General features: G+C 35.7%; 2 protein-coding genes across 2 annotated transcripts in view; both read right to left on the bottom strand.

Moving 5' to 3' along the window:
* The window catches only part of LOC144435508 (carbohydrate sulfotransferase 11-like), a 9,274-nt gene extending 3,386 nt beyond the window's left edge, over nt 1-5,888 (bottom strand). The window contains exon 1 of the mRNA XM_078124099.1: nt 5,783-5,888. Coding sequence (XP_077980225.1) covers nt 5,783-5,888 — 106 coding nt within the window. The remainder of the gene's footprint in view (nt 1-5,782) is intronic.
* A 14,774-nt stretch (nt 5,889-20,662) lies between these two features.
* Nucleotides 20,663-21,736, bottom strand: LOC144435507 (acetylserotonin O-methyltransferase-like). Its single transcript, XM_078124097.1, has one exon. It carries the CDS (start codon nt 21,734-21,736, stop codon nt 20,663-20,665), a length of 1,074 nt encoding a protein of 357 aa, XP_077980223.1.
* Nucleotides 21,737-23,775: the final 2,039 nt, after the last annotated feature.

Here is a 23,775-nt window from a genome sequence, read left to right as displayed (position 1 = left end):
CCCTGTGATCTAATGTTAGGAACCAGTTAGGTAGAAACAATAAATGGGTCAGCTTTGGTAATTGGGGTGTCAATCCAATAATTCCCTGCCCAACTGTACAAGTAGAGGACAGTTTATGGCTAATTGGAATAATTTTATTTTAGAAAAGTCACGTGATTTAGAGTAGTGGAGAAAGTGAATTTTCAAGACCATCTTAGACATCAACCAAACACAGATAGGACAAAACCAAGTGAGTCATACACAATGAATCGAACCCTCCTTTATATGACGGTGTTCGTTCATGTATCGGTCTATCCATCTATTACTATCATCTCATATTAGTTCAGGGCAAACACATATCCACTTCTAGTCGGTACCAAAAATAGAATACAACTGTCTCAGTACATCATAAAAACAACGAACATTTGATTTCTTGGTCTACAATATAACAGGTACCGAGAAATGGTTGACTACAATAGAAGCCAATTAAATCTGCAACGCAACATCGTCTGACTCCGACGACAACAATTTCACAAAATATTACCATATTTTATAATTTAGCACAAAAGAAATGTCACAAAAACATGCTGCATTTACTTGAAACATGTGACTATAATTGTGTGTGTATTCTTTCTTATTTCTCTGTATTCTCTGTGGTCTCTGTATTTCATAAACACTCGGCTTTTTTGACAATGGCTGTAAAATCGATAAAGATCACCAAACAGTACTGAATGATAATATGGGTCGTATCTAGCCAGAGGAAGCAGTGGCTATACCACACGTACACATGTATTTGATTGGTATATGCAGAAACTCCTTTCTCAGTCAGAGATCAAATAAACTGCAGCCAGTAAACTACTTGCGATCAAACACTGATGTGGAAACCTTTGAAGTTGGCACCAATTTAAATTTCTCCATGGATTGTAAATGTAACCCCGGAGTTCAACTGAGTAGAAAGTTTGGCTTGAACTTTGGACTTAGTCAACACTACCCGAGCCGGGTTCCCCTTACTTAAAAATGACTCACACACACAAACTATTTGGCAGATATCAATTCTCTTTTCATACTTTAATTCCTATACAAACATTTGACAATTACTAAGGAGCTCCAAACTGACTGTATTGAGATAAAAACAAAGCCGGCATATAGTTAAACTCAGTTCACGTTACACTTTGCTATATCACACGATAGTTCAGTAGATGATTCCAAACACAAGGTCGCGTTGATGGATGAGGCGATGATGGGTTTGTCCGCTGGATTTTCCAGATGTCGCTTGTCAGTCTCCGTCCGTTGGTTTCCTCAAATGACTGTAACGTTAGCCGTCTCAATGTTCTCTCTCGAGTTCAACTTTCAAGGTCTGAAAGTTTAATCAATCGGAGCAAAGGAAAGAAAGAATAAAATACTAACTAATGTCATCATAACAAATAACTCTACATTTAAAGCATATGGTGTATCTCAAGATACACATCAAAAGTAGAATTGGAGTAATGCTTGAAAGAAAGAAATTATCAAAATCACAAACTTATGATTCTCTAGGCAATCATATTATAATGAGTTCGTATAAAAGTCAGATACTTTATGAAATAGATTGACTACAAACAAAGTGCTTTGTAGTAAATGTTTCCGAGTTGGTTACCAATAAAGGTCAATAACACAAACTTAAATAATGCTAATCAAACTGTGTAAATCATTCTGTACTTAAAGTTTGTAGAACAAGACTGTGGCATCAACGTACCTGAAAGTTTAATCAATCGGAGCAAAGGACCAACCACGCTGTCTCCAAATAGCACAAGCTTAGACCACAATGTTCTGCTGCTAGCTCTCAAGTCAAAGTGAGGTAGCATAGAATTATAGTGCAATGTGATATTGGAAATCTGAATGGGATTCCTATCTGTGATGTCATACTTAATACATGGCGGGAAACCTTGTCACATGATTTGAATATATGTTATATTCAATCTCAATACAGGCAAATTTGCTGGCGCCATGAGTCTTCCCCTTGGCCTAGGCAAATTCCAATACCACATATGTGTTAGGATGATGACAGATAGGGGTTATCTTAAGGTCATCATTGCCTTGACTCATTAATTCATTACCAAAACTTTCACTCTCTGTGGTATATTCAGAACCATGACATTCACAAACCATTAGCGGTCCAAGTGCAACAAACCCGCGGGCTTGCCTGGCGAAAACGGGTGTCATAAAAGTTGTTTGCATCTCTAAAGCTGTTTGTAGCGTTACTGATAATAGCCTAATAAATTGATAACAACTGATATAAGACGGAGATAAAGTTTGCCTCAATTGCAGTCCATGCAGACGGCCGAATATAGGTTTTTACAGCTGTTTACTTGTGTTATGTAAGAGCCCATCATCACATGTGTAAATATTGGTACTCTTTGATAACAAGTAAACTTGCTTGGCTAATGGCTTGTCCCAGTAATGACAAACTATTATCATGTGTTACATAAATAATGTAAAGCTGTCAATAAATTAGCTTAATTATCTCCTTTATAAAAGATAATTTTTTTAACTTGATCAACTTTTTTGTACAGCTCAAGAAACAAGAATTTGAAACAATTATATAACATTTCCATAGGTCAGTGAACGAGGGTCCACTATCTCTTTATTTGAATATTTGAATGCATCGTTCGTCAGCCTGAGAGCAGTTGGATATCTGACTGAGTCATACCTACACATTGTACCTTAGTGCTTAAGTCAGAGATTCGTTTATACAAAACATTTATCAACTCACTTGGTGATGTGTGTGCTTGTAAATTGCCAACATAGATAAACTGTACAATTATCGATAGTAATAGCAATGCACCAATCAACAAGTACATCGTTTTCGGGTTCGTCATCGTAAACCTGAGAGGAAAAAATACCGCCAATGGCGTTGTAGCACAACTGTAGTTTTTAAAAATGTTTATCCATATGCTAGTCTATGCTAACAATAGGTGTTTATTTGCTGAATGACTATCCATTTGTCTATCCAACCATGTCGCTATCTTTGCAATATACGTGATCATTTGGCTGTTGCTATGGGCGTGGTCTTGTTGCTAGGAAAATTTACATACATTTTTTGAATGTTTATTCAATTGTCTATTAAACCCTGTTGTTATCTTTGTGAAATACACCACCGTTTGGCTGTTGCTATGGGCGTGGTCATGGTTACTAGGGTATTTGCATACATTTTTTGAATGTTTATTCATCTGTCTTTCTATTCCTGTTGTTATCTTTGTAATATACGTGATTATTTGGCTGTTGTTATGGGCGTGGTCTTGTTGCTATGCAAATTTACATACATTTTTTGGATGTTTATTCAATTATCTATTAAACCCTGTTGTTATTTTTGTGAACTACACCACCGTTTGGCTGTTGCTATGGGCGTGGTCATGGTTGCTAGGGTATTTGCATACATTTTTTGAATGTTTACTCACTTGCTTACCAGATGATGTTGTTATTTGACCAAAATATACTGCCATTTGGTTGTTGCTAAAGGGCGTGGTCATGGTCGCTAGGGCCAATTTTGTCAAAATGTTTTTAAGAAAATCTGCAGAATAACAGTTTCAGAAACATCTCACCAAGTTTCAGACTAATTGACCAAGTACTTTTTGAGATACAAGTTTTTGACCAAAAATGAACATTTCATTCATTCATTCATTCATTCATTTTATTGCCAATTTTTTAAAGTAAGTTACAATTACAAAATGACAGGAAATAAATAAACAGATTGGCAATTTGGAGTCAAAAAAATAGCTTTTCGCTAATCAAGTTTGGCTCCACCTCAGAGTTCATATGCATCAATAACAATAAGGGCTACACAGAACTAGAAGAAAAAATATAATGGGAGAAAATTTCAAAAACGAGCTAACAATGCAAGAATATGTATTATATTCACTAGTTTAAATTTCGTCAAGTAGATACTCTTTAAAAGCTTTCCTGAACAGATGTTTTGATGTGAGACATTTCATTTCTGTTGGCAAACTGTTCCACAATTTTGTGCCTGAAAACCTGATGGAAAATTGACCGGCAGCTGTGCGTATTTTCGGAATTGCCAAATTTCGCCTAAGTTTAAATCTTGTGTCTCGGCTATGATCGATCTCCTGGAAATAATCGCTTAAATCATGAGGAAGGTTCTTGTTATACAAATCAAAAATAAAATTTCCTATACCAAGTTTATGAAGTTTATAAATATTAAGAAGACCCAGCTTTTTAAATAAATTTTTACACCTAATTTGCATATCACTCATGGAATCATGGTATGCTTAATATTTCTTCGTCCATACATCCCTAGATACATTCCCATTAAATTTCAGCCCAATCTGCTCAGCAATTTTAGAATTATAGATTTTTAACCAAAAAGACACATTTTTAGCCCTAATTTGCATATCACTGATGGAATCATCCCGTCATGAACAAATCTTACTTTACACCCCCTTAAGAATGTTCCCACCAAATTTCGCACCAATCTGCCCAGTAGTTTCTGAGTTTAAGTTTTTTGACCAAAAATCACATTTTTTGACCCAAATCACACACCTGTGATGCGATCATTTTGATTTGAACAATTTCCCAACTAGACACCCAAGGTAATGGACCTACCAAATATCGTGGCAATCGGTTCAGCGGTTTTTGACTTTAAGTTGTTTACACACACACACACACACATCCACACACACACACACACAGACAGACAGACAGACGCCGGGCGATCCCTATAGCACTACTGAACAAGTTCAGTTGTGCTAAAAAACAGTCTGGGTCAATATCATATTTAGTGAAAGATTGTACATGTAAAACATTAAGTATATATTTGATATAAATGATCATTTTTAGAGTGAAAGAAAGAAGATTTATAGACAATCTATTGTTATTAAAGGCCAAGATTTCAATCCCAGGTTCTCGCATTAGGGTTATCTTTGTCATATATCCAGAACATCTATCAGTGACGTCATGAGGATTACACAACGATATTATCCTTGTGTTCTGGGACAACTATTTTTGCGTCTAAATTTTAATCCATTTTCAAAATGGACCTTTAAACTGGATTCGGTATTGCCTCCATTTTATTTCGTTCTATACCAGAGAAACTATAAAATGCGTAAAATGTTCACTGCAACTTATATGTCTACAGACTGGATAAACTGACCGGCCCCTTAGCGTATAATCAAAATGAGAGTGAATACGATGCCCTAGTTCTTTGTATTGTGAAATGTAGGCAGTATCGAACATCAGCATAGTTCTGTTGGCATGTAGAATGAATTGATTCCAGTAATAAAATGTTGAAAGTGTTCTGTGTTAATCTCCTTGCAAAGCAAGACAGGCATGCCTACGGTTGACGCCGTGTCCTGGTATGTGAGAGAGACCACCAATTCAGAGCTACTGAACAAACACAATATATTTACAAAAAAAAAGTAAACAGTTATAAAAAAAACCCAAATATCTCTAAACAAATATGGCCAATTGCAAGCCCATCTGTTTAAATGTAATATTTGAGCTTTGAATTTTTGTCTTCAAGCTTCTTATCTTTCCTGAGGTTGCTCTCAGAACTGACATTTATTGAAAAATTGAACCCTGAAAAATTGAACCCTGAAAAATTGAACCCTGAAGCTAAAAAAAGGCTACCCCCCCCCCCCAATAAAATAGATAAATAAATAAATTCACAATAAAATTTAACGTCAAATTTATTTTCTTCATAATTGGTAAATTGTTTCATTTTCAAAGTATTTGCAATTTGTAAATGAACACTACGTTTTTCGGTAGCCCCCCCCCTCTCTTTCACATTCCATAGAACATATTTTTTTACCTTGACACAGTTCTGCAACTTGTGACATGACACCGCGTAAAGAGGCGAGTCGTTTGACGACGATGCTCATAAACTTTACAACCTTGTCACTCGATCGGTAAATCATGGCTAATCATTAATCCAAAGATCAATATTCAAATAATGATGACCTTTGCGATAACCAAGTACACGAAATAGTCAAATACTGGCCCAGTGTTCTTGAAACTTATCAGTCATCTCTTTCATTCAGAAACATATATTTTGGTGACGTGCTGTGGTCACTGCGGCAACAGTGCTACAAAATAACTAGACCCCATCCCCATAGGAGCCATTTTCAGTTTACTGGGCAGACTGTGACTTTGTTCATAGCTGCCGTCGTCGTCGTCGTCGTCGTCGTCGTCGTCGTCTCAATATCCTCAGAAGTCACTTTTATCACACCAACGCACACTGAACGGTCACTCAGGTCGCGGTCTCAATTTGAACTTCATTTAAAATGTTAATGATACTAAACAATACGAATACGATAATATATTCAAACGTCTATGCAATACTGATAAGTGACAACATATATACATGTACTAGTAATAGTATATATCACTTACTTGAGTCTAATCCAAATTTTGTAAACTTTAATGAGACTGAGAAATGGAACTTTATAATGATCAATATGCCTAGAGCAACTTGTAAATTTATTCACAAAGCTTACACCAGAAGGTGTAATCATCTTTATATAACAATGTAGTATGTTACTTTTCTTTACTTGTTATGAATGTCCTCTTTGCACCCCTTATTTTTAAGTGCTTTATACGAGCAATTCAGTTTTGTAGTGACTAATAAGCCCGGTGGGCTGGGTGATGTGTTTGCTTTCTGATATTGTTATTGCCAATTTATAAAATGTATATCACATGTCACTATAATAAACAACCTTTACTTACTTACTACCGATTGCGATAAACCGTCTGCTAAAAATATTCTCGTAAGGGGATGCACATACAAGGTACTTGGACCGGACTAGTGTTGCTGTTAGATCCCTCTGGCTTTTCTGCTCACTGTCAAGGCGACCGAAGGTCACTAGAGAAGGCGACAGCCCAAACTAGTCTAGCAAAAGTTGAATAAATTCCTTTGAGCTAATTTACATGTTGTGGGCTGGGCAATGTATGCATACATGGTAATCTATTCAATAACCCTTGACCTCTAGGATGTGCATATTAATCACAGATAACTAACACACGTATAATTGTCGGTGATATTAACACACATGGTTAGAATGTTTATGTTCTCACACTCAGTGTGGACCGCTTGACTGTCTTGCATCTACTTTATAAGATCCCGGGTTAGCACTATCATAATTATAATAATCAAGAAATGATTTTGAAACAAAGTGCACACCATAGTCCAGCAGCTACTAATGTTTTATTAACATTTGCTATATCATATATGTATATGCCCATCACCCCCTAAAATAATCCAGTGAAATGGCCTAAATATGGGTAGGTCAGACCGGTTTCACAGATATATGTGTTTTTCTGTACCTAGACAATTTCTATTAATTTCTTGAATCAAGGTACATGTGCAATCTTCCCCAACTTTATGTATTGCCACACTATTACACTAATAATAAAAAATTGAAGTCTTTCAAGGTAGCTTATGGCACTGACATTTTTTATCCAGGGGGCGCCCTGCATGACAGAAATTCGAAATACCCATCTCTGGTCGTTTACTTGGTGTTGGCTGGCTGTATAAGTCTCTGTGTCTTGAATTGTTTTCGATACATTGATTTCACACCCATCCTGGCTATGCACTGCACACCTGTTTAATGTTTCCCTTTCAAAGCAATCGAATCATTGCGCGCATATAACTGCTTTCTCCCGGGACTGTTATGGAACATGATAACTTTCTTTTAAGTTTTGTAAAAAAAATATGCGAAAATTATACTTGATGTAAACGACTCAACATACAAGAATAGGAGGTGTTGTGTTTTGAAAAGAATAATGATTTGATGATATACTTCATTATACAATCATAACATTCTTTTGCTTCATAAAAATAATATACTTGATATTAAGAGGTTGAAATACAGTACCACTACATTCTCTTAATGTCGGAAAATCCATAAAGATCATATGTGAGTACTATTTTTTCATGGAAATACTGAAAATGATTTATTTTCCTGTTTCTATTTCTAGATACATTTATATACCAGGTGTACTCAAAGAAATTATGGATTTTTACAAGAGAAATAATACGTCCATGAAACACAAAAATACAGGTGTATTATTTCTCTTGTAAAATCCATAATTTTTTTGAGTACAAAAATACACATATCTGTAGAGTGATTACTTTTAAATCCATATATATATATATATATATATATATATATATATATATATATATATATATATATATATATATATATGTATATATATATAGTAAATAGTATCAAACTCGTAGAATAGAGTGCTCGATGCTTGGGTAAGCAGGGCGGGAATAATCAAAGTAGGTTGGTTGGAACTTGAGGTGCTTGGTTGTAACTCCGAGTTTCACGCTCAATGCGTTCATCAGACAATTGTCAGCTACTCGTTGTGTTACTGTATTTATATGTGTAAGGTGTGAAAGAATTTATTGGCAGTTAATTGTGTATTGTTTCTATGCATACAAGGGGTCCTCAGATTTGTCAGGTGATGTTACTTTTGAAGTTCGCTATGTAGAACTTGTTTTCGTGTCGGCACTTTGAGATGAGTTCAGATTTTTTGTTGAGAAGTGTTTGTTTGTCGTATGTCGTGCCCTGAATACCCCCGCGTCGATCCTTTTTTTCCGATAATTTTTGCTTTCCGGTTCCTTATTTAGTGTCACTTTCAAAAGATCTTTGAACACTAATAAAATGTGTTTGGGTAGTCGTCGACGCGTCACTGAGTGCTCATGTCCGCGTAGTATTCCGTAATTTGTTGTTTTCCTTGTCTACAGTCTAAATATTACAATGTTTTGTCTTGAATATATTTTCCCTACCTTTAAATTGTCTTCTAGTATAGTACGTCGCCCAGTGCAGAGCACAGGGGCGTGTAATATTTCAGAGATTGTTGTTTTCTTATTGCTTAGAATGCCGTTTTCTTAAGAAAATATTGTACAAATCTTGCTGCTACAAATGTATCAATCTCTACACTACCAAGAAATATTAATCTCTTCCCCTTACATGTAGGAATATATTATCAAAAGGTTGTTATATTTAGTCTGTAGACCTGGAAAACAACAATCTATGAAATATTACACGCCCCTGTGGTGCAGAGTGTTCAACATACATTGAACAGCGCCCGCACTCGTTGATAAACATTATGTAAAATCTTCGCCTCTTGCTTGTTTGATAAAAGAAGAGAGAATTAGCCTTGTAAAAATACAAACGTAACAATTATGAAGTTAGATTTATTAATTCAGATATTTGGGATTTTTGTTGATCACTAAAATTTCAAGCCACTCCTCCATGCCAAGCCGTACAGGCCAAAAATATAGTATTCTTTTTCTTCAGTACGTAATACTTGTGGGGTTTGGCCGGTGGGGGTGAGAATTTTGGCTGGGGGTGTGGGGTGTAGTATTTTATGAAATCGATTAAGGTGAGGGACAAATGTTGCTATGACCAATCATCTATTATCTATTCTGTGTATTTCTTTTATGATTTTTGACATCCCACCACTGCCACCACTGCAATTGTTAGTTGTGGTGTGATGTGAGGAGAGGGTTGGATCTTTAACTATTTATTTGTAGTATTTCGAAGGAATACACATTTTCTATTTCATGCTAACATTATTTTATTCAGATAAGTTTTCATTTTTGGTGATTTACAAGATTTTTCTTCCAATTTTTCGACGAAAGTAAATGTTTCAAGAAATTTAAATTGCCGAAAATAAACTCTACTTGCTCACGTGCACTTTTGATTAGAATAGGATGTGGCATTCGCACCGACAGATAACACACGCCTTTCTTTTATTCTAACTGCTCTTTTTCTAATCGTAAAATTCAATACTGCAGTGAACGTCCTCATTCAATCTGCTATTTTTCTTGTTCTGCCTGTATCAAAAAATAATGGTCGAAGTTAGGCTTGGGTTATCTTCTCCGGCGGAGGGAAAATCTGTTAATTTTCCCATAGGGGCAAAAAAAAAAGATTTTTAACCGCGCCGAGAGGTTTCTGACCTCGTACCTGTAAAAACTCAAAACAGGATGATCCCCATCATTGATTTTTCGATCACGACGCCCTCTACCGATCTTTCACACTCTCAATACCATTGTGACTCGAAGAATAGACTGTTTGACTCTCATTGACATATGCAATAGTTTTAAAAGACAGTATTATCATTGTACTACAAACAAAAAATCAACTCTCTTATCTGGTGGGGTCCAAGTTAATGTATATTCAGACATAAATATATGAACGACCATACTATAGTTACTGGCCACATTTCCCACTTTATACTGTTCAAGAGTAAATGAATACAAAAACAATTTAAATCTTCGGCTAGTTTTGCTTCTCAGGCAAATACTGTTAGATCTTACATTAAAATGGCAAGTGAAAATACTTACATAAAATGTAAAATTAGCTATTCTAACCCCCCCCCCCCCCTTCGCGCTCTCAAAAAAAATGCATGCCCCACCAGAAGTGAACTCAAGATTTTTTATAGCCCTTACTCCCAATGCTAGACATAGATTTTTCTTTGTGTAAGTAAACAGTAACCCCCCCCCCCTCCCCTCCCCCATTCTGGAGATGCATAATTTTATTGTACACTACATTAAAATACAACAGTGGAAAGATTTCTTTACAAATAGATGTGGGCTTTGTAGGCGAGGTCTCATATTAGACTGTGACGTATACTTGGGGAGATACTTTGTCAGCAGAGTTTCCCCTTTAATCTTGGTTTGGAGGAGAAACAACATATCAACATGATCGCTGGGGAGGGTGTGTACACTGTGCAAATATTAAATCAAAACACTTATAAACTCACGTAATGCTGAAATTCAACTGTACGAAACTGGAACTATGAACCTAAAGATTGAAGTAAAAAACCTCTATAACTTTTTGCTCCCACCGGCTAGAGACATTGACGTCGACTAATTTGACGGCTTCTACTGTGCATGTGTAGACTGTTTACTATAGACTCAGGGCGGAATAGCGGCTGAATGAGGCTGGAGTCAAGTTAAATTTTAATTCCTGGACTGTTTAATATGTGGTATTCACATTTCAGCAAACCTTGTCCCCATGATAGCATTCACCGAGAAATATAGGCCTGTACCTGAAATATTGTTCAATTTGGAAATACATATGGTACAAAGCAGGAAACTCGAATTTGTCACATACGTGTATCACTGGCAGTCATTTGACAAATTGGAAAATTTAAGTGTTTTTTTTTTAAATCTTAATATCTTTCCAACACTTTCAATAGAGTGGGCATTCTGTTCTTGGAAGGCTTGTTCCAAACATGTCAGGTGTATTTAACTTTATTGGCCAGAGAATACATTTGTAAAACAAGATTTTAAGTGTAGTTTTTGATTCATGAAACTCATACTCCGCTTGAGAATCTTTACGGATGTTCGCTGTGGAGGCTTTCAAAGGGGTGCGTCACGTCAGTTTCGTTTCTATATGAACATTAGAAATTGGACATACAAAAAATTATATCTACGGATGGTCATTTTGACACATTCCGTAGATAGAAAATGTGATGCCTGTTGCTGAGTTCTGAAACATGTAAATCGATTTTTTAAACACAGACACTTGTTTCCTGATACACGAATGAACAGCTGAGCACCATCCCAACAAGTCGGGGAGGGGTGATTCTATTACACGTATAGGTTTCACAATACAATAAAATATCAATAATATTGAGATGGTAAAAGTGATCTTTCAATTTATAGGTAATGGGATTTATATGTTTTCAGTAAATTTGAATATGGTGTATGTTGTCCCACAGTTAAGAAATAATGATAAAACAATGCATTATAGTTTGGGAAACCATAGTAACTATATTATTGTTCACATTTCTATTCCAAAATCTGTGAAAACAAACGAGATCAAACGGAAGTGGGGGGGGGACGATTTTTTTTTTGAATCAAGGAATGTTACACAACCAAGGGACATTGACAAACACATCTCTCACTGCCAATGTCATTTTTAAAGCAATACAAAGTTTTATTGTAACAAATTTCAAAATTACTAAAAATATCACTAATTTGCTGCGATAGCGTATGCATATTGGTATGACAAGTCTTCACGGCTTGGCATCAATGAAAAGGTCTCAGAGTCTGAGTTGGTTTCTTCGTCTGTACTTTCCATGTCATCATAACTTGAATCAGTGGGGACGTCGAAATGAACTTGACGTCGAGCAGTAACATTGTCATTTTCAATATGATATTCAGTGTTACTCTCATTATCTACATCTCGTTCATCTTTTTCTTCATCATCTGACCCAAAGTAGAATTTTTTCCATGCCGTGGTGACGTCATCATTGGAAACACGTGCATGTGTTACAAAAGTCTTCATTTTAAGGCGAGTTAGAAGCCACTGAGGACGATTAACTGCACTCTTTTCTTCATCGTCTTGACTTCATCAGACAAAGAAAACAGACAAAAACAATAGGTAAATAATAGTGAAAGATTCGTCGTTGTAGGCGCTCCACAATGATACGACCAAGAGTGTATGTCTGGTTATCAAAAATTTGAACATAATAACAAAAATTACCCCTCTTTGAATAACTATTTTGAGAAGAAATTATTTTTGTTTTTATTGAACATAAAAAATAAGCGATAACGATCATCGAGACGCAGGATAATAGATATCTCTTTCATTATCATCACTTCTTTATAAAATATTAAACGATAGAAACGGGGAAAGTGACAGTCAGAAGTCAAACTTGAAATGGTCATTCCTCCCAAATACACGATACAATATATAGATGGAACATAACATCATCATGATAATAGCAAATCGTTTGCTGTATTCAACCATGGACAGTGATTCAACTTAGAATTTAACGTCACAAAGTTTGTAATCAAAGTTGTATGCAATTAATGTGAATGTAGATTAAACTTTACCAACCTCTTTTTATCTTGAGTAGCGGTTACATCCGGGTACCTTAGTTTGACCATTTCACCAAAACGCGCACCGGCATCGTATACATTAGTTGGGTTCAATATCGTAGTCACCATAGCAAACCAAAAACTGGGTGTTTTCATCCAAGACAACATCGTGGTGCCAGTATTTTGTGTTCGATGACCTCTTCCTAAAAACATCATTGTCAAGTTATAACTGAACAATGACCAGTAAACATGTAAATTTGTCAAACTCTTACGAGCAGCCGCAATGTGTTCACTCAGTAACTATGTCACTATTCGAACTGATGGTGAAAATGCGCAGTCGTCTGGCGCAGAATCTAAGTAAGAGAACGCGATGTGTGACGTCATCGATACATTCATTAGATCGAATACTCTGATCGAATATACGTCATGGCAGGGCCGGGCGCGCCCACTGATGATGAGCCCTCCATGGCCAAGTCATATAAATTATCGTTTTAAATATTATATATATTTGATTATATTATTATTGATGCGAGTACAATCCTGGGGCCACCTATGTTGATGTGATACAATAATCATTCACCAAGTCTCACTGAAAAACACAATTTGTTTCCGATAACATGATTTCAGACATTAGGGTAGGAAGGTCGGGATTTTGTTTTGTTTTGTTTTGTTTTATTTTATTTTTTTGAAAAATTACTTCGAACCTAAGGCAAGATATGTCTGTGCCAGTTCGATGGCATGTAAATGAAGTAAATGAAAGAATGTGAAGTAGACGAATAAAGTATGTAGACTGTATAGTACTGTATAAAGACGTGGATTCTATGAAATACACGAATACAGTATGTAGACTGTATAGTACTGTATAAAGACGTGGATTCTATGAAGTACACGAATACAGTATGTAGACTATAGTACTGTATAAAGACGTGGATTCTATGAAGTACACGAATACAGTATGTAGACTGTATAGTACTGTATAAAGACGTGGATTCTATGAAGTACACGAATACAATATGTAGACTGTATAGTACTGTATAAAGATGTGGATTCTATGAAATACACGAATACAGTATGTAGACTGTATAGTACTGTATAAAGATGTGGATTCTATGAAATACACGAATACAGTATGTAGACTGTCTAGTACTGTATAAAGACGTGGATTCTATGAAGTACACGAATACAGTATGTAGACTGTATAGTACTGTATAAAGATGTGGATTCTATGAAATACACGAATACAGTATGTAGACTGTATAGTACTGTATAAAGACGTGGATTCTATGAAGTACACGAATACAGTATGTAGACTGTATAAAGACGTGGATTCTATGAAGTACACAAATACAGTATACAGACTGTATAGTACTGTATAAAGACGTGGATTCTATGAAGTACACGAATACAGTATGTAGACTGTATATATAGTACTGTATAAAGACGTGGATTCTATGAAGTACACGAATACAGTATGTAGACTGTATAGTACTGTATAAAGACGTGGATTCTATGAAGTACACGAATACAATATGTAGACTGTATAGTACTGTATAAAGACGTGGATTCTATGAAGTACACGAATACAGTATACAGACTGTATGGTACTGTATAAAGACGTGGATTCTATGAAGTACACGAATACAGTATGTAGACTGTAGTACTGTATAAAGGCGTGGATTCTATGAAGTACACGAATATAGTATATAGACTGTATAGTACTGTATAAAGACGTGGATTCTATGAAATACACGAATACAGTATGTAGACTGTATAAAGACGTGGATTCTATGAAGTACACGAATACAGTATGTAGACTGTATAGTACTGTATAAAGACGTGGATTCTATGAAGTACACGAATAGAGTATACAGACTGTATAGTACTGTATAAAGACGTGGATTCTATGAAGTACACGAATACAGTATGTAGACTGTATAGTACTGTATAAAGACGTGGATTCTATGAAGTACACGAATAGAGTATACAGACTATATAGTACTGTATAAAGACGTGGATTCTATGAAATACACGAATACAGTATGTAGACTGTATAAAGACGTGGATTCTATGAAGTACACGAATACAGTATGTAGACTGTATAGTACTGTATAAAGACGTGGATTCTATGAAGTACACGAATAGAGTATACAGACTGTATAGTACTGTATAAAGACGTGGATTCTATGAAGTACACGAATACAGTATGTAGACTGTATAGTACTGTATAAAGACGTGGATTCTATGAAGTACACGAATAGAGTATACAGACTGTATAGTACTGTATAAAGACGTGGATTCTATGAAGTACACGAATACAGTATGTAGACTGTAGTACTGTATAAAGACGTGGATTCTATGAAGTACACGAATATAGTATATAGACTGTATAGTACTGTATAAAGACGTGGATTCTATGAAATACACGAATACAGTATGTAGACTGTATAAAGACGTGGATTCTATGAAGTACACGAATACAGTATGTAGACTGTATAGTACTGTATAAAGACGTGGATTCTATGAAGTACACGAATAGAGTATACAGACTGTATAGTACTGTATAAAGACGTGGATTCTATGAAGTACACGAATACAGTATGTAGACTGTATAGTACTGTATAAAGACGTGGATTCTATGAAGTACACGAATAGAGTATACAGACTGTATAGTACTGTATAAAGACGTGGATTCTATGAAATACACGAATACAGTATGTAGACTGTATAAAGACGTGGATTCTATGAAGTACACGAATACAGTATGTAGACTGTATAGTACTGTATAAAGACGTGGATTCTATGAAGTACACGAATAGAGTATACAGACTGTATAGTACTGTATAAAGACGTGGATTCTATGAAGTACACGAATAGAGTATACAGACTGTATAGTACTGTATAAAGACGTGGATTCTATGAAGTACACGAATACAGTATGTAGACTGTATAGTACTGTATAAAGACGTGGATTCTATGAAGTAGACGAATACAGTATACAGACTGTATAGTACTGTATAAAGACGTGGATTCTATGAAGTACACGAATACAGTATGCAGACTGTATAGTACTGTACGTATAAAGACGTGGATTCTATGAAGTAGACGAATACAGTATACAGACTGTATAGTACTGTATAAAGACGTGGATTCTATGAAGTACACGAATACAGTATACAGACTGTATAGTACTGTATAAAGACGTGGATTCTATGAAATACACGAATACAGTATACAGACTGTATAGTACTGTATAAAGACGTGGATTCTATGAAGTACACGAATACAGTATGTATAGTACTGTATAAAGACGTGGATTCTATGAAGTACACGAATACAGTATACAGACTGTATAGTAATCTATATAGACGTGGATTCTATGAAGTACACGAAGACAGTATACAGACTGTATAGTACTGTATAAAGACGTAGATTCTATGAAGTACACGAATACAGTATAGACTGTATAGTACTGTATAATTCGTTCGTTCGTTCGTTCACAGACAAGTAAGACTTGTCTGTGGTTCGTTCGACGTCTGCCGTGTCCAGGATGGAATGTCCACCCAACAAAATATATTAAACACAGTGGCGTTACTATACGCATACGGTCATCTTTGCCAAGAACATATTTCGATAAACAGTATATTTATCATTAATACTACTGTAATTTAACAATGCCGCTGAAATCGATTGAATATCGTTAAAAAAATAAAAATATTAATAGTGAGAAGTTAGTCGTATAAATATATGAACAACGTTCGTCTTCTTTCACCGAGGTGCACGGTAAATATTTACTAACTGCTTTCGTTTTTCCTCCATTAACCAGAATTTTAATTGTATCTGTATTTGTATATATATACGTATATTTAATAGATCAGGTTTTTAATAACGTTTTTTGTGCATAACCGAGCAACAATTAAAGACATATGCAGTGAATACCGCCAATTTAGAATAGTTCCCATGCAATATTTTGGGGGTTTTTTTGTTTTGTTTTTTTATTTACGTACAAAACAAAGAAGTACACAGCACACAAGGAAAAGCAGAACGAAAAGAATATAAAGAAAGGCAAGAGAAAATTTGACTTGCATCCAAAGAGTTTGATTTTGTGGAAAAAACAACAATTAAACTTCAACTAATTACGTGTTCGTATTTACACAAAATTGGTGCAAAGGTAGCCACTTCATTTGATGGAAATTTACTTTATCATTTGCCCTAGCATTAAATAGTTCTATATTATATATGTTACAAAGTAATAAATTGAATTCCCCAAAGGATGGTTTCTGTTCCTTTAATTTTACCTAGTAGATATATTTCCGAATAACTAAAGAAACAAAATTTATAGTCATTCTTTCTTGTGGGTCACCAAGAATCATACATAGCTTAGACGGAAATGACGACAAACTTAGCGAATTACCCATTACATTGATAACTTCGCCCCACAGGGCCTTAGTATCCTTACATTTAAAAAAAAAAGGTGTTCCAACGTTTCTGGTTCTTCTTGACAAATCCCACAAAGATATTTTGGGTACTTTGCTGGATTATAATGATGAAGTTGCTGATTTGTATAAAGAATATTATGTAAAAGCTTGAATTGGAATTCTCTTGACTTACTTTCATTGGAAACTTTAAAACTAAGCTCATACAACTTTTTCCAATTTAGGCCAGTGAAAGTTAAATATTTCTCAAGGGTTTCCTCAGTGTTTGGCTTAACAATTCTATTTTCTAAAAGTTTACTCTTTGAAAGTGACTCAAACAAAATCTTTCATTTCCAATATTGATATAGATATCGTTGGTTGAATGCCCTAACTGCTTAGCTTTTAAAAATCTGGGATAGAATGTATCAATCCCATCCATTTCAGTTTGTGATTTAAAGTCAGCCCCTTCTGTTCAAACATATGCCATGGAACTAACGATTGGCCTTGAAAAAAAAATATTTTGGTTCTTTGGTTCTTCACGTATTGTAAAAAGTAGACATTGAGTGCACGTCAAAATGTGCATGTCAATACCGTGAAAGTTGTTAGTAATTACAGCAGTCCATGTATTCGGTAAGCCTATTCCCTAGTAGCGGTCGGCCGTTCATTTGATCGACGAATAGAAATTAGGATCTGAAGTAATATTTTTTTTATTTTTTTTTTAAACTTCAGTTTGTAACATGACAATTGTCTATAGCTTAAATGTCCAAATATGGGTCAGCTCAGGGTGCATGCTACTTATACACTGTTTACACATAGACCCTTGGTGGAGGGTCTATATTTTTTACATCACTATAACATTTGGGGTTCACTGATTGGATGAACAACTTAGTTGTGCTGCTGATGGAGGGGCTTTGACCAGACGTGGTTTAGTTAAAAACCACGTTGGCATCCAGACTAAGATAAGGATGACCCCAAGAAGTGTTACAATATGATTTATCAGATTGAGAACTCATGTGTGTGTTGAAGACTGAAGCAAAATTAGAAACTTATAAGAAATTCGGCGACATTCTTTCGTCTTCATCAGATGTCCATATTATCAGAAAAAATATTCTTTCCAAATATACAACATTATACTTGGAATGTTACACGTACTACATACGAAAATAAAAATCTAGTAAAGGAAATCTGTTTAGGGAGCGATCAGGTTTACGACCGGGGGGGCGGTAAATCGGGGGGGGGGGGAACCTCAATTTCGGACTCAAAGAGGGGGGGGGGTCATCATTTTTGCAAAGTGAATAAAGGGGGGTCATTTTTGCCAAGTGAATAAAGGGGGGTCACGTTATTTTCAACAACTGAACGAAATCATGAACCACCCTGCTGTACTTAAATTTCCATACAACAAATATATGTGCATACAATAAACCGCTATAAATATACGTTCAAATATAACATAAACTCTGTCTCTTGATACATCCCAAGCATATGGTCAATCAATACGTCCCTGTACAAATGTATACGGTCGTTTCTGTTTGTTTGTTTGTTTGTTTGTTTGGGTCTGTGTGTGTGTGTGTGTATGTGTGTGCTAAGCTTTTATCTTGTTCTCCGTGTTCAGATTTTTATGAGTATTTTAATTGAAGTTTTTGACCTGTATTTTTTTCTTTTGAGCAAACAGTTTTTCTATTCTTATTTTAACTGATGTTTAAACTCAAATAATTTGACCATTTTAGCATGTGGTCACATAACTGTTTTAATAAACCATCCATATGACATGGAGTCATAACATTGCACCTTAAATTTTAAGCAACAATATTGCAGGCCATTAGTTGCATTATATCATCATGTGGTTTAAAAACTTGCATGTGTAGCTGTACATGTAACACATAAGAAATGAAATACCTTGAAATTTACTGAATGGACTGACTCTAAAATCTGTGCCTCCGGATCCATTGACCTGAACATGTTGAATTGCACACAATCATAGCCAATATAGAGACACACGTTCAAATAATTTCATGAATTTGTATCTCTAAATGGTAACTGACCTCCACTGTGCATGTTTGCCCCAAATTTTCTCACTTTCTACTTGATCTTTTTTATTATCATTTGTGTCAATATGACTTGAAATGATTTAAACTTGTGAAACCCTAAAATTAGTGATACTTCTAAGTTGTGTTTTACTTCTGAATGGTGCTCTAAATGGCCTCCAAAAGGTGTTCATTTTTCAAAAAGCTCTAACCATGGGAGGGGACACCCCCTCCCAACCCCCAACCCCCCGTGCTTGTATAGCAGCGCACACGCGTAGCGTGCACTTCTCCCCCATACTTTTTCCAGTTCTCTCCCTACTTTGAAACTTACTGAAACCCCTAGGTTTACAATTATATTAACTCTGATTCTAATATTGTACTTTATAATTAGCTGAATTAGTCTATAATGGTAATAGTTCACTCAATCTAAGAGATATCCTAGAACTTTTGGTTACTAAACCATGAATATTTTGCATGTCCATGAACAGACAATCATAGGCCTAGGGTTCCTGTTTAAAGAGCTTTACACAAGTGAAGCAATGGATTTGGGATAGCAATTTACCAGATACTCTTAAAATTACTGTAAGAAGTAAAATTAACTATGCAGTGTGGTGTATTGTGCTTTGAGAATCTAGAGTGTCTTTTGCAAGAACAAGAAGAATGTCTCTTGTCAACAATGGCGGGGGGGGGGGGTTTCAGTGTTTTTTCTATTTGTCAGGGGGGGTGGATTGGTTTGTGGATGAATCGCAGGGGGGGGGGGGGGTTCACTATTTTTAAGTACAACGTGAACAAGAATTCACCAGTCCACCCCCGGCCGTAAAAAATGATCGCTCCCTTCGGATGTACTGCTCCCGACATGTCTCGCATGACGATTGGTGAATCTAGATAACATTTTCGATCAGATAAAACCGCTCAGGCGAGCGGAAGAAGCTTAAGGTGAATGTTTTTTGTTTTTGTTTTTTTAATGAGTAAAGCAATAACTTTTCTTAAAGAAATAAAATTACAGTCGAACACGTCATGCTTGATTTGTCTTTAAAGACAATAAACTCTTGATGCCCAGAGACAATGAAATTACTCCATTTTTTGTTTCACATTTCTAGATGCTAATTTTTGCATGGCACATCATTATCATGCATGATTTATTATAGTAATTTTCATCATTGTTAAGATAAAAAGATTCGGATGGTTACTGATTTGAGTAGTTGAGTTTTTATAAGTATTGATCACTTGATATTTGGGGTTAAGAGTGCAAATCGCAGCTCCTAATGGTCTGCCATATAATAAATTCATTAAGTTTCACGTATTGTCTAATAAAAAAAATTGTTTCAATACCCCATGACTGTTTCCAGATCACAATGGATACGACACTTCAATCCCACGCTTTTAAATCGTTCTTCCTGATGGCCTTATTACTCCTTCTCTTTGCGAGGTTTCTTTGCAATCATACAATCAGTCATAGACTGGGGGATCTTCTTGATTTCTACATCAACGAAGCCATGTTTCCTCAGCAAATCAGACATGTGCTTCCCAGACAGTTGTTGGCCAAAGAATTTTGCTAGCATTAGCATGGAATATAAATGACCTTGGATATTCTCAGGTTCGTCTCCATTGTCAAGAAAAAGCTCTACAATGAGGACTGCACCACCAGGATTCACAGCCTGGAACACATTTGACAGGATGACGTCTGCTTTGTGTTCTGGCCAGTCATGAATGATATTGGATAAAATATACAGATCTGCCAGTGGCAGGTTGTCCGAGAAGAAGTCGCCACGTTGCAACGCAACATTGCTAGGGATGTCACTTGGTTTCTTCTCTTCGGCCAATTTGATGATCTGCGGTAGATCGAACATCGTAACTTGCATGTGAGGATATTGCTTGGCAAGAGCATACGCCACATCACCAGTGCCTCCTCCAAGATCACAAACACTGACAAATGTAGATAAATCGAAAGATTGAATAATGGCTGGGATCTGCCATACTTGACAATATGATTTCATTGCTCCAAGATATCTGGTTTTATCGTTTTCATCTGTGGATTTATCCCAATGAAACTTACGTTCCATATTGGCTTCATAGTACTCTTTTCCTTCAGAGATTACAGGAAAGAGTGCGGTAGCTCTGGAGTATGCGATGTCACCAGCAAGGTTAAGTATAGGTGTGACCGTTAGAGGACTGTTGGTTGTTAGATGTTTACGTGTAACTTCGGTATTGAAATATAGATATTCACCGTCATCACTGGTAGTGGAACTTGAAGCATCAGTTGACTTCTTGGTACCAAGGTAGCCTAGACATACCATGAATTCCAACAACTGTTTGGTGGCACGTTTATGTGAACCCAATGCTAAGGACATTTCCGTGATAGACGATGCATCTTTACCTTCCAGGTAATCAAAAACACCCAGTTTGTGGGCACTTATGATTGCCTGCGACGTAAGAAACGAATGTATGTGACACCAGACATCAGTTGATGTAGCTGCTGCCATGTTCAGTTCAGACTTGGAGTAATTATACTGACGATTTTAACTCCAAGGTTGTTGCTTTTCGTTTGTGGGTGCATGTAGCCAGGTAAATGTTTAATAGAACTCATTCAACTATAGACTTTGTTGTATGATTTGCTCATGAAGTGATCACGTGTTTCCGGTTCTTTTGTGCAGAGTGTGTGTTGGTTGAACTTGCTACGATAATAGCCTGAAGCCTATAAGTACTGGTAATGAGCCTACTTTAGATTACAGCACGTTGCAAATCTCTGATATTATTAGATACAGTGGACCAAATCCTGTGAGGGCCAGAGTTTATTCTCAAAATTGTTTTGTCTTCAGCAGTTTTTTGTAGCTGTTCTTGCCAGTTCTTGTTCATGTTGGTCCTAAATTCCGCAGTTGTCAGAATAGTGGGCGTGTCAATAGATCAAAGGTGAAACCAGTTAGAATAATGGACGAGTGTGAAGCTACCATCATATTCATCTTCACTTACAAAAGTTGACCTCTACGCTCAATGTTACTTCTTGAATAAGGGTATCGCTAGATGATCTGGCAAGGGAATATATAAAGACATCGTTGTGATTTACAAGAAGTATGGAATGTGCAAGAGCTATCAACTATCAATATATTGGTAAAAACTTTTGGAAATGCCTACACTATCTTGATCACAGAGTGACAAGATTTGCACAACATTGACATTGTTATCACCCAATTGTGTCATCTACCATTGACTAGAGTTTCAATTCGAGTCTAAACCGAGACCTCGACTGCCAGAATAGTATATATTCTGGTTTACAGTCATCTTACACATTGTAAATATTTGTGATTAGAATTTTAGTCTGTGTCTATTTCAGTAAACCGAGACCTCGGTTTGCCAGAGTAGTACATTTAATTTATTCATCAATTTTTACAGTGTACACAACAGAGTATCATAATAGTTATTTTATTACACAAGGCACTGATAATACATTACTGTGTAAATATACAGAAAGTTAAGACTGGAAAGTGAAATAAACGGTCATAATGTACAAAAACAGTAAACCATGTTGATTTCTTAAAGTGGCCATATGGATGAGAATTGGGTATTTATTTTGTACATTTATTTTGGATTTTTAATTTATGAAACAATTTTATCATGGCTTCCTACTTGAAAAATCAATGTGAAACAACATATACCAAGTCCTTGTTTGTAAATCAATAAATTGCAAAAGATTAATAAATGTATAAAATATTTGTTATTGTACGTACAATAACAAGCTTTTTACACATTTTTTTTTAGTTGATTGCAATGTATTGAGTTACAAATACACACTTTGTCGATGTTCTTTCACATTGATTTTTCAAGTAGGAAGCCATGATAAAATTGTTTTATGAATTAAAAAATCCAAAATAAATATCCAATCCTCATCCACATGGTCACTTTAACAATATTGGTATGGTCACCCACTGAAACACACCATGGTTCATACATATATGTTTACATCAGATGTCTCTCCAACATTGATGTTTACATAGTCAATCTCATATTTCAAAAGTACATTTCATGAGACACTAAAAAATCAGGAATCAAGTTCAACGCTTCCCTGTATAGTGTTGGTATTCAGCTCAGTAACGGGTCAACGAACACATTGAAGTGATGTTGATGGAAAAAGTCAGATGAGATCGATTGATTGGCTTTGATACAGCCTCTATGTTAGGGTTACTTTTGTCACCCTTCCCGTCCAGATACATGGCAGCGATAGAATCTCTTGTGGAAAATACATCGGGAATGCTTTCTTCAAAATCGTAGAGACCTCAATGCAAAAGTAAGTATTATTTCATGAACGATGATCAAAACTCAGAGTGACGTGTCTTGTAAATTTACAGAAAGATAAGAATTTTTTTTTTTACAGTTTAATGGTTTTGTCTAGAACACAGTCCCTGAACAGAAACTGAAGATTTAACAAGAATACTAAAATGATATCTTTCAATAATTCACATCACTGCTAAATAATTCAATGATCAGGAAAAAATGTCTAATTACTTGTTGAAGGAAGTGGCCTGCA

The sequence above is a fragment of the Glandiceps talaboti genome, chromosome 5, assembly GCF_964340395.1.
Source record: "Glandiceps talaboti chromosome 5, keGlaTala1.1, whole genome shotgun sequence".
Lineage (NCBI taxonomy): Eukaryota > Metazoa > Hemichordata > Enteropneusta > Spengelidae > Glandiceps > Glandiceps talaboti.
The sequence above is the reverse complement of the archived record's forward strand: the minus strand, read 5'-3'. Positions and strand labels throughout refer to the sequence as shown.